The sequence below is a fragment of the Ptychodera flava genome, chromosome 8 (assembly GCF_041260155.1).
Source record: "Ptychodera flava strain L36383 chromosome 8, AS_Pfla_20210202, whole genome shotgun sequence".
Classification (NCBI taxonomy): domain Eukaryota; kingdom Metazoa; phylum Hemichordata; class Enteropneusta; family Ptychoderidae; genus Ptychodera; species Ptychodera flava.
Genome location: NC_091935.1, coordinates 11,591,114 through 11,603,714, shown reverse-complemented (window position 1 = coordinate 11,603,714; position 12,601 = coordinate 11,591,114). Strand labels below are relative to the sequence as shown.

General features: G+C 37.3%; 1 protein-coding gene across 1 annotated transcript; it reads left to right on the top strand.

Annotated features, from left to right (window-relative positions):
- The first annotated feature begins 787 nt into the window (after positions 1–787).
- Positions 788–1,993, top strand: LOC139139516 (galanin receptor 2a-like). The gene has a single exon (XM_070708428.1). It carries the CDS (start codon positions 788–790, stop codon positions 1,991–1,993), a length of 1,206 nt encoding a protein of 401 aa, XP_070564529.1.
- The last annotated feature ends 10,608 nt before the right edge of the window (positions 1,994–12,601 follow it).

The following is a 12,601-nucleotide window of genomic DNA, read 5'->3' as shown; positions in this document are numbered from 1 at the left end:
TCTGCAGAATTTGGAAATACCTCGATAAAGCCATGATGAAACTTCTACAGGATATTTGTAATATGAGATTTCGCGAAAATTTGGATGAAATTGCTCTGGTCCTTTTACAATATCAAAAGAGACGTTCGGTTTGTTTTCCGTATCAGAGAAATGGAGTGTGTGCGTACATTTCGAAACTGTCAAAGTGTCTTGGTGAAATTTGGAGTCGCTTGACAGTTTCAAAACTCTTTGACTAAAATCCTGTCTTTTCACAACAGCTACATGCTTATTGACTGCGCATAAGTGCGCTTTCAGCTTAATGGTTTTGCTTGTCGGTAAACAACAAAATTCCATGTTTTCGTTGATATTATGCTTTTCCTTTAGCAATTATAAATTTGCATTTTGTTTCGGTGTCCCATTAATTGTGAGGGTGTGTCGATTTTGGAAAATAGAAATATTTAAGGAACTTTGTCACCGCTTTGGAGATGTGGTATTATATGCAATTCACCTTTATAAGATGTTGTGTCTATACATGGGCATGTTCATGTTGTATGGGCTTTATCTATCGACGCCCCTTTTCTAATAGTAAAGCTTTTCATCCAATAGAAAAAGCTGGTTGTCAAACAGGGTCTCCACCCAATTAATTCAATGCCTTTATGTAGGCGGTGACCCAAGAAAATGCAAATTCTTGTTATCGTGATGCGTGTTCAGGATAAAGTCATGATTAATGTCATTGACTTGTCCATCAATATAAGCGACTAGAGTATAAATATGGGAGCACGATTTTTGAAAAGCTGTCGAGCATACCATGATCGAAAGAGTACCAGCCATGGCTCAAAACGACACTTTTCACGGCGTTGGCGGCAAAGTTGGAGGACCGGACAACAGTGTATTTCGTTGGTTACTGGCTGGTATTAGTTTAGGGAACAGTTTCCTAATTGTTGTTGGTAACTTGCTGGTCATCGCCGCCATTTACCGCCGAAAGCATCTGGCCAACTCGGTCACAAACCATTTCATTGCATCGGTGTCCGTGTCAGATATCTGCGTGGGAGTCTTGTTCGTCCCAATCAGGGTCCTCAGCATTTTCGGGCTTGACGGACTCAGCAATGAGTTCCTCTGCGACTCTGTGATGACCGTATCATGGTCCAGCCTTAATTCGACCATATTCTCGCTCCTCAGCATCGCCATCGATCGCTACCGTGCCATCGTCACCCCGATGAAGCGGCAGATTTCCATCAAGCAAGCTAGGATGATGATCCTGTTGACTTGGTTTGCCTCTTTCGTCTACTCCTGCAACCAAATAGCGATCCACGGTGTCATCTCCAAGACATTCGAAGTCAATGGACAGAACGTTACTATCCTCAAGTGTGACTTCATCGAGTCGGTGTATGACGTGAAAATAGTAGCTCTCACTGACTTTTTGCTGGTGTACTTCATCCCTCTCGTTGTGATATCCGTTCTGTACGCCAAAATGATTAACGTTCTGTACTTTGGAAACTCTCCAAATGACGTTTCTCGTAAGCGAAAAAGAAGAGCGATAAAGATGCTCATCATTGTAGTGGTGATGTTTGCAATAGGGTGGTGCCCACTCCGAGTAAGGCGCATTCTCTTCTTTTACATGCCCAACTTGGTGCCCGAGGCTCAACACAGAACCATGCAAATGCTATCGGTCACCATCGCCCTCGCCAACAGCTGGATCAACCCGTTCATCTACGCCATCTTTGGCAGCAACTTTCGCCGAGAGTTCGCCAGCATCCTCAATTGCGGACGTGGTAGCGATGAGACTAAAGACAAGAAGTCTCCGAACAGCGTGCAAAAACTTGTCGAACAGAAAGCCCGACGCGCTCGGTTTGAAGACAGTAGTGAACAGCGTACTGCGTCGACAGAACAAGACTCAGGGAGTCATGCTACAAATCAAGATAAGGGTGGCATATCAACACCTCAAGCCGAAGATGAAGATCTTGGTAATGGTTTCCACTCTGACGGTCGTAAGAACCCTGCCTATGAAAATTAAACAGAAAGTCCGAATTAAGTCGTGGAACTGATCACAAAGCATGCACTAAGTATCAGATATAGTTTTTCAATAGCTTATAATTAATTTCAAATTATCTTAATGGCCAGTCTGAAATCTCAATAGTAAATAAGGATTAATCGCATCGTTAAAATCAATACTTTGAAATTATTCATTGCAGTCAAACCGGTTGTACCGAATTTAGTTACAGAAGAAGAGGCAGGGGAAGTTGGAAGAAAATATTATAAAGGCATTCGATGAAAGCTTTCTCAAAATAGAATACGCCTCGACGACATATATTCGAAGTCTCTAACTTGTATTATTCTTTTCTGATCAATCACTTGTCGGGGCTCATTTTAAAATCCTTGGAGTTAGAAACATTTTCACCGTCTTAGCTTTTCAAAAATAGAAAATTTCATTTTCACTCATAGAGTTAACATAGGGATGGCAACCATTTTGGACATTTCAAATATCGTTAAATGTTGGGTAGGTTGTTTTCCTAGTTCAAAACTTTGCATTGTGGTCACTGATGTATATTCTTGATTTGGTAAGAGAATGCATAGTTGAACGTTTAGTTAGGAAAAATTGAGCAAAAGTTTATATATTTTCAAGGCGCATACTACCTGAAGGGCCGATAAAAGTGAAACTTTCCGTCATGAAATTAGGAGAAGTCATGTTGGATATTTGGGTTTGAATACTGAATGTAGCCGTTGAGAAAACAGCGTCTCTTTAGACGAACGTGGAATTACGTTTTCGCCTTTAAAAAATCTTATCTTTTGTTTTATTGATACTCATAAAGCTTATACATTACCTTGTCTGAACAAAAGTCGAGGAGAAAATGGCGAGTCACATTAGGGATACAGTGTGTTCAAAAATTATTAATCTTTTAGGGTTATTGTATTTGACATTGTCTATATTGCATCTCTAGTTAGGTAACCTCACATTTTAACAGTGCAATTACAGGCACTTTTACCTCAGTGCTGATGCTTAGGAATGCACAATTTGCTAATTAAAGCCTATGAATTTACACTGTTTTCCTAATTTTCTGAGAACTTGCAGTTTGTGACAAAGTAAAAAGCGATATGACTGTAAAGTAAATCAAAATCTCTGCAAAATGATTGTCTTATTTTGCACTTGATAAGTGGTTAAACAATAGACCTATCCGATTACATGTGTAAGTATAGAGCGCAAATTAACACTTCAGTAGTAGGGTTTGGCAACTTTAAGGACACAACCCTGCTTATATACTAGTATCCCTCATAACCAGGTAATATGGTGTTCTCTGTAGCCTAGGTATGATCGTTCGATTTCATTATTCAACTTTAAAATGTTGAAAATAAAAATCAACTTCCCGCGCGACATAGAAATAAATAAAACATCGTCATTCACCGAGAAGTCGAAAAGCATTTTCCTTAGAATAAATGTCAAGTTAAAAATATTATGGCTCAGTAATCATCTTTAGTGAAACGTCTTTGTATCGATTGAAATTTTTATGATTGAAATTATTTATTTGGAGTCGCTGTGCCCATCGTCTTTGGATCGTTTGTCCTATACCCACTGGGACGTAATGCCTCCTTCCTATCTTAATAGATATATGTCCATACTCACCCAAGAAAAACATCGAATATTAGCAGGTACGATCGACAACAACTAAACAAGGACCAACAAACATCGCGTTCGTTCAGAAAATGGAAGATAATTATTGCCATTGATACTATAAAGCGAAAATAAACTTGAAGATTCGAAAAATTGGAAGGTTGTTTTGTTACTGAAATCATTATGAGGGTATCTTTACCGATATCGTTAATATTCAGTAGCAGTTCTGGTTGCTGGCAAGCGTCTTCGAGAGACGGTTGTCTTACAATTATAACAAGATGGACATATAGATGACATGAAGGTAATGTTGTTGGGATAACATTGTGATGTGAGTCTTTACTGTTTTCATTTGTGTTACGATGGATAATTTATTAACGGATCACTCTATTTTACTTGTACTCATAATCATAGATGTATTTTAAATATTTTCTTAGATATTGCCGTAAGTCCTTAACTTTACTGTAGCCGAGTTTAAATTTGTATTGTTTATGATAATGATGAACAATCCAAATTGCAAGGAAGTATACGTAATTGGTTATGAGAAATTGAGATTGATTTTCTAAACACCATTCATGCATTGAGTAGATAGAAACTTGATGAATGAGTCTCTTTTTACGCGCTGTAGTGAATTAGTGAACAGCACTTGACTTTTTATCGATGTTGAATAAAAAAGCAAAATACTATTATTCGTACGTTGCCTTTTTAACTATTATATAGCTGTGTTGTTTGCATATGCTGATTATTGTTATAATTAGTATTACTGTTGTTATTGTTGTTTTTTTAGATGTAAATAGCGTTGCAATTTTGCTCCTTCACGACTAGACTTGAACCCTTAGTACACACTATGATAATTGTCTCAGTTGTATTTGACATGCAAACGTAGATTCTAGGTTGTAATAATCATGTGTAACTTTGCTACGGAGATCTGGTTGGTTTCGTGAAATAAAAGATGCTCAACATGAATGTATAATCACGATTTTACATGCAAGTTCAATGTCGTACTTCCAGTCGATGTAAGCTTATGGCCTTGTCGATAAGCATGTAAAAGATTTCATCATTCACCGTTATAAAAGAACTATTACATTTTCTTCTTTAGATTCTTGAAGTATGTTGAAATACACCTTATACAAACACAACGCGTAGCGTACAAAACAGATTGGTGTCGATATCGCTGTAAAGAACATTAAACATCACACAAACTGGTAAAAAGTTGATATTTCAACATCAAAGGGAGTAGTACAGCGATGACATTCTATTTTACAAATATTTCCCATGCTTGGAAAAACATATCAAAGTTACAGATAATGGAGATTTTAAGTACAGTCGCTCTTTTGATCGTCACTCTGATAAATCATGTAGTACATTTATATTGTAAGTTTTCATGTTTACAAACATTCAAAGACATTAATAAACATCTGAACCACAAACGTGCATGTTATCGAATATTACATTGCCCCCTTCTTTCCCATCAGACTATTGGAGAACATTCCTGAAAAAATTATTCGAAATAGCTGCCTTGTCGGCAAAAGTTGCTTTCGTATTCATCTCAAATAATGCCCATGCCAGCCAGTTAACCATGGAAATTCTTCAGTGAGCTCAATTGATTGACACTCGACCTTTTATTTTGTGGAAATGATCAGCTATGAAAGTATTAGCAAACATAGATTCACAACGTAAGCATCAAGGACAATTCACCGAGCAGACGATTGAGCAAGCTTGATGCGGAAAATGTGTATATTAGTGTACTTTTGCATCTTTACTAAATATGAAATGTATCTGATCATAGCATATAATTTTATAGCTTTGTCAATAGTAGTGAATTTCATGACGTCATCACCCAGATTGTAACTGATAATGTATCCGATTATCAAGCATTGTGGCCCCAGATATTTTCTACATCAGTACAACTTCCCTGGCATATTGCCAAAATTATGAAATAATAGCAATAATGTGCCCCCTTCCGGCCCATAATGGACACAAGCAAACTTCGCACTCCATGAGAAATCGTCTTTGCGTGGCACACTATCTAGTGAAAAGTTTCCTTTCGTCCATTGTAGGCCAGAAGGGGGTACGTTATTGCATAAGTGATGTTCGATAGTAAATGCGATCATTGTCTGGCAAATTGATCATTGTTTGTGCATTCGTTTGCATCTATCTCACATAGTGTATGGTTTTACATATGACAATCACATAATTGTTGCATATTTTCGTGACCAAGGTTTCTGCTGCCTACCAACAAAATCACATGCCACATCAAATTCAGCGAAGTCATTTGCCCTGGATTATAGAAAGGCCGCCATATTAATTTTAACGATGCCGCCCGGCACCTCGTGCCCAACCGTGCATGTTACATCTTCGCAGAATTTGCTAAAGTATTATAACATTGTGTATCACTCTGTAACCAGTGCAATCGTATTGAACACCCACTCAAATTGGTGCCATCAGATCTTGCGATCAGAGTGTCTTCTGTCCGGGTTTCAATGAACTTATGATAGTAACTAACAATGGAAATGCCTTTCAAAATGAAGAGGAGCAATTGATGAGGGCAAGGCAAACTGCTAGACCGTTTAGACAAATGTCTGTTTTTACCACGTAAACGTGGCTAATACAAGTAATATCTTGCGTTTGAATGATTGTGGAAGTTCTAATTTGGAGGATTACATTTTATTTCTTAAAGCGAAATTGCTCGGATATTTTAAAAACTAAGATAGAGGAAGCACTGCCTAATTATAGGCCTAACGGTGCTTAGTAGTGCTTATTGAATTCTAATTTCATCTGTAAAAAGAAGTCTTTTTTTAACATGAGAAATAGCTGTCTGTCAATCCAACTTTAAAATCATGATATTCATGAATATCTATTAATATTATTCCCTACCCTTTGAACCTTTCGACAGCTTTGATCGTTTCCATTGTTGAATTTGTTATTGCAAGTTGAGTAAGAGTCTGTCCCTAGTTTGTTTACATTGTACGTAAACATTTAATACAATACGCTACTGGCCACACCGAATATGTGTCATTACACTTATTTTCGTCGATATAGACTTTCATTTGTTAAACTCATTTGTAAAAATGTTATATATTGACACGCTCGTTTGGCTGTCATATAATGCTGTAGCTTGTTAACTGGCGACGTTAGAGAATGTATTGAGTGACTGATGAAGGATGAACTCTTCAATTTAGCGCTGACTCGCGTCGGAATTAAACTTTGAAAACTGGGTACACCTATGAGTTTCACTGCCATAATTAGGTCACGGTGAACCGGGATTTATAATTATTGGACTGTAGGAACACTTTTTCCCAGCAATATCATACCTGGGAATAGGATACATCTGCATCTATCTACGAATCCGTGTGCGATTTTCATCGCCCACCATTCAAGCTGGTCGAATTTGAGACGGTCATTCGGTCGATGCCTTTTACACAACCCTTACAATGTGACCGACGGTGGATATCTTTTCCAAATCGAATTTTGGTTGTGTTGAATGTTATTGTGAAATTGACACCTAATGAGACCATCATCAACACTGTCGTGCGGTCTCCTTGCTCTGAATAATTTTGATAATATTCCTATAGCACGAATGTTGCTCCGTAACAAAGGTTGTCTCTATGACTGCAGCTTGCTGATAAAATGCATTTGACAGAACTGAGACACGCCTGGCAGACAGTCTTGCATTAATCTAAACTATATTCCGTTGAATACGCGATGCTGTAGAATTGGGCTTACTAGGACTAAACTGAAAAAAAAGAACAAAAAACATTCGATTTGAGGCCATTCTTCTTTGAAAGAGAACAGGGATTTATAGGGGGAAAAACGTGATCATATGAGTAATAACTGATAGCTAAAGCCATGACAGAAATTTGCTTACGGGCGATCTAGATTTTATTAAACCGAGAAAACAAAAGAGTGAAGTGAGGGCGTGCGCAGTTCTAAGACTCCGTTTGGGCTATTTGCACAAAAACAACTCACAGCTTGACCTAACGATAGAGGTATTACACGAATTTGTGTAAAAGAAAATGTTATGAAAACTCCGAAACGAACAAGTGATCCAGAAACCAACGGAGATAATTCTGTGAATGGTTTAGTAGCTTCAAGACAGCTAGCGAGTCACTGTAAAGTTAGGGAGTTAGTATGCATTTCCTTTTCTAATCGAGATCAGACAAAGATATACTGTCCTTAAGCTTGTCGTCTTTCGGAATTTCATAGCGGGACTACTGAAGCGACAAACAAATTTCGTTAACTTTTGCAATCGAGTAAATCTCCACTATAATTATTATTGTATTCCACATTATGACATCGAAAGCATAATATGGAACAGATACAAACACTGAATAATTGTATAAATGTATTCAATGTGTAGTAGAGCATGATTTCAGCCAAGGCATCGAAAAAATCATGACACAAAAGTGCTTGCAGCTTAGTTGAAACCGTGCACGGTAGCAACGGCGATTCAGAGAAGCGCCACTATAATTTGTCATAGCCCTACTTACTCGTTTGTCTTACACGAAAGTCTAAAAAGAGAAGGAAAAGAAAAGGGAAAATCATACAAATAACAAAGCCTTACACACAATACCATTGAAATAGAAAAAGTAGGTCAGAGATATCTAGATAATATATATATAATTGAATTCGGGTAATCTCATTTGTTTCAAATTGGAAGACCTATAACAAGTGGAGTTCTATGTTCGCGTAAAATGACATAAGGTAAAGCAAAACAATGAGAATTTTTCAAAATAACTAAACAGCATGGAAGAAGTGAATTTCAATGAAGGTGCGGCAAGGATACTGTATGTGTTTGATGTTGGGGGCGCTCTACTATAGCCTGTTTCTCATCCAAGCACAATATGAGAGTCTTTCGAGTCATGAAAAAAGAAAACGGGACATGAGAACACCAACCAAATCGATAATAAAAGATAAAGGTTAATGGTCCCACTGGATATCAAGGCTGTAAAGTCTTTAGAAACAACACCCTTTTCAGAAAAATTTCTAGTCTTCCTAAAGCAAACAATCTTCACATTTCAACGTAAATTCCCAGTTTTCATTTGAACACGAACATACGGCAATGAAGATAGCTTTGCACTTTATTAGAAACACGATTGGAACAAATTTTGATAATTGGATGGTGAAGTAAGGTCGGTTTCATCTGCAAATGTAAACTCATCTGTTAGATTGTATGAGTAATCTGTAATATTACAACAATCAGCAATAGGACTCCGAACACTTTTGAGAAATGTGAAATATGTGAAGATCAAATTGTCCCAAATAAGTTCCTATCGTGTTATGAATAGAATATCAACACTACCTCAATACTTGTGGAATAAATGTTATCTGTCCGGAGACTGCAAGGGGCACGATACTTAAGTAACACATGACTACTCTCTACTTGAAGTAATTGAAGTAATATATATATATATATATATATATATATATATATATATATATATATATATATATATATATATATATATAATTATATATATATTGTTAAGGGGATATTTTATCTCACAGAAAGGTTAATAAACCTAGCGGTCATCGACACCAGTAAAATTATTAATTCAAACAACAAGATCTCAATTATAAGTCTATATGAATACAAACCATAATTGCGACAAACGCACAATAACGATAATTACGTTTTACGAGGGTGTTTACGGAAGTCAGGACGAAAACAAGAACATGTGTTAGAGTGTCGTTTAAACATTAATTGTGACACTGATATTATTATTGGAAGTATAATTTTATCTTTAATTCATATCTATTGTACACTTAGTAAAAGCCACGCCTTAAAGATAACGTTAAAAATGCCATTCAAAACCAATACAACGAATATTGGAACATTGAGAGAGGAACACAGCGGACCCAAGACATTTACACTATGGGAGAAGCGTATCTATATATCTATAAGGAATAAAAAGTATCTATAAGAAATAAAGTCTACTATGTTGTACCAGCAAACTGCGACCCTTTCGTGTATTCAATACACTGAAGATCCCAGGTACCTCTCAGCAGGCCAAGGCGAGTAAACGAGATAAACAATCCCGATAAAAAAAGACAGAACGTATAGAAACATGGTGGAAGAATCAGCGGGTACAGAGCAAACTGCACGAAGACGAAGGACGTTCGTCGAACTAGTATCCAACATCGATGACGACAAGAATAACTGAATACGACAAAATGACCTTTGAAATTCGACTGAGTGGGTAACACTGTAAGCTTACGTGTAATATGAACCAATGCGATATATCTATGAAGAAACTGGCGCTAAAGCAGGAACTGAACCGATCAACATACACCGAACAACGAAGAACAATGCAGAGATCCGAGTTGCGAAAATCAGCGACCTGTGCAGTAAAGCAGTCTGTGCCGTGAGAATCGTGATGAAGTTTGAAGCATCAAGGACTCTGGAACCCTAAGTTTAGCAATGAACTCTGGATTAACCCACAGTCCCTCGTGGGCTATTCAGCTCTGGGACTATTCGCCCCATAGACGAGTGTACATAAGCGAGAAACAACCCATGTCAGGAAATGAAATGGCTATTTCGTATAGGGATTGTGCCACCATGTCATCTTCGACGTTCGATTTTACCGTGAAAAGTAGCAAGTTCATTTATCATGTAACCGTCGACCGTTCCCTATCATTCTCAAAATTCATACCTGGTACTTAATTTGCTTCACAAACGCTCGTTTCGTGTGATTTTCGGCCGAATTCGACGGACACGTCGCTAAAACATAAGCGTGAGCAACATTCCGGTCACCTCACAGTGGACATTGGGCACCTCCACTTTACTGACGTTAGCGCCGCGTACCCATGAGGGGTGACTGGAAGGTTGTTCATGCCTTATGTTTTGGCGACGTGTCTTCTGAACTCGGCCGAAAATCACACGAAAATTCATACCTGATACTTCATCTGCTTACAAAATGCTCATTTCCTGTGATTTTCGGCCGAGTTCGAGAGACACCTCGCCAAAACATAAGCGTGAGCAACATTCCAGTCATCCCTCATGGGTAGGCGGCGCCAACGTCAGTAAAGTGGAGGTACCCAAGAGGTGACCGGAAAGTTGCTCACGCTTATGTTCTGACGATGTGTCCGTCGAATTCGGCCGAAACTCACACGAAACGAGCGTTTTTGAAGCAAATTAAGTACCAGGTATGAATTTTGAGAATGATAGGGAACGATCGACGGTTACATGATAGATGAACTTGCTAATTTTCACAGTGAAATCGGACACGGAATGTGACATGGCGTGGTTTTTATAGCCATTTTGTTTCCTGACTTGGGTTGTTTCTCGCTTATGTTGAAATATTTTACGGTGATAGTGTATTTTTTGAAGTCGACTTCAATCTCTTTATTCGGTGAAATATGGTATAGAGAATAATAATATGTAAGAGAATAACTATTATTTTAGATGTTAAGCTAATTGTATCGGAACAATAAGAAATCGCTATCTTTCTCCGGATATATTTGGGAAAATCTTTCATCATTTAATTTTATGTCTTTATTTAATGAGGGAAGCCTGGTAAACTCTAGAGAGAGTTTATCTCCCCAGGGCCCTCGACATTACAACAAATAAATACAAAACCACAAAAACAATTTTCAAAAGTGAAAATACAAATAACCACATATAACAACTGCCATATATAACAGGAAAAACAAGTAAATATTAAAATTCTGCCCAATGTTGTTTTAAATAATTGCTTTTAAAGGAGACAAGTGTCTCAGAAGATTTGACTTCTGTTTTCTACTTATTCCATTCCATAGCTCCCTGTACTGATCATGTGTTTTTAAAAACATTCAATTTGGCTCTAGGGATATCAAGCTCCCAAAGCTCCCAAGCTCTCACGGCTATGACACTGATTGACATATTGGAACATTTCCGTCATATACAATTGGGCTATACATTTCAAGGATTTAAAAACTAAACACATATTTTTGTATAAAATTCTATCAGGCAAAGGCATAATATGTAATTTAAAAAGTCCATTGGTCGGATAATTGTACTTAGTGCCCATCATAACACGCACAGCGCGTTTCTGTAATTTGAATAACTTGTTTGTATTTGCACTAGTTCCCCATGCACTACAACAATAGTCCAAATGGGGAAGTATATATGCATTACAATATGTTCGTCTAGTACTTAATGGTAAACACCGTATTATACGTCTAAGTAGAGCTATGCGCGAATTGCCGTTTTTATAAATTGAATCAGTATTTGACTTCCAGTTCAAGTGTTGATCTACAACTATTCCCAGAAGTCTTTCTCCATTTACAGAATCTAAAATATTCTGACCAAGTTTACAATGAAGAACATTTCTTGATAGACGTGACAATCTCTGATGTGTGGTCATAAGCATGATCTTTGTTTTACTTGTATTTATAACCATTTTATTTGCATACACCAATGTCTTACTGATTCAAGATCATCATTCACTGTTTTTTCAATTTCCAGGTTTGAACCATTTTACATAAAACTTTCTCACATGAGAAACCTTTTCGAAAACCTGACAGTGAGTCATTAACCATAGGTTTTAAGAACCCGTATAAATGACTATGAACATGTTTCTCAAATATCTTTGAAAGGACCGGGAGTACTGAAACAGGCCTGTAGTTTCCATTATGTTTTAAGGATCCATACTTATGAAAAGGGGTAAACTTTGCTCCCTTCAACACATCTGGAAACACACCTGTTTTTAAGCTTAAATTATAAATGAAGCATAAAGATCTAGCTATAGCGTTCGATAATAATTTAAAAATCTTAGGACTTATCTGATCAAGTCCAGTAGCTTTAGCTGTATTTGAACTTGATTTGCCAACTGGAGGGATTTTAAAACTCACATCTGGACCCAAAATGCCATGAATATGATTTCTAAGTTTTGTAAAATCTGTTTCTGAATCTGTTAACTCTGTATAGTAAACTGAAAAACTTATTGAAAGAATTTGCTATTTCCATTGGATCTGTAATATCTGATCCCTCTACTTTCAATGAAGCGGGGCAAGTGTTTGACTTTTTGAGCACCGGAT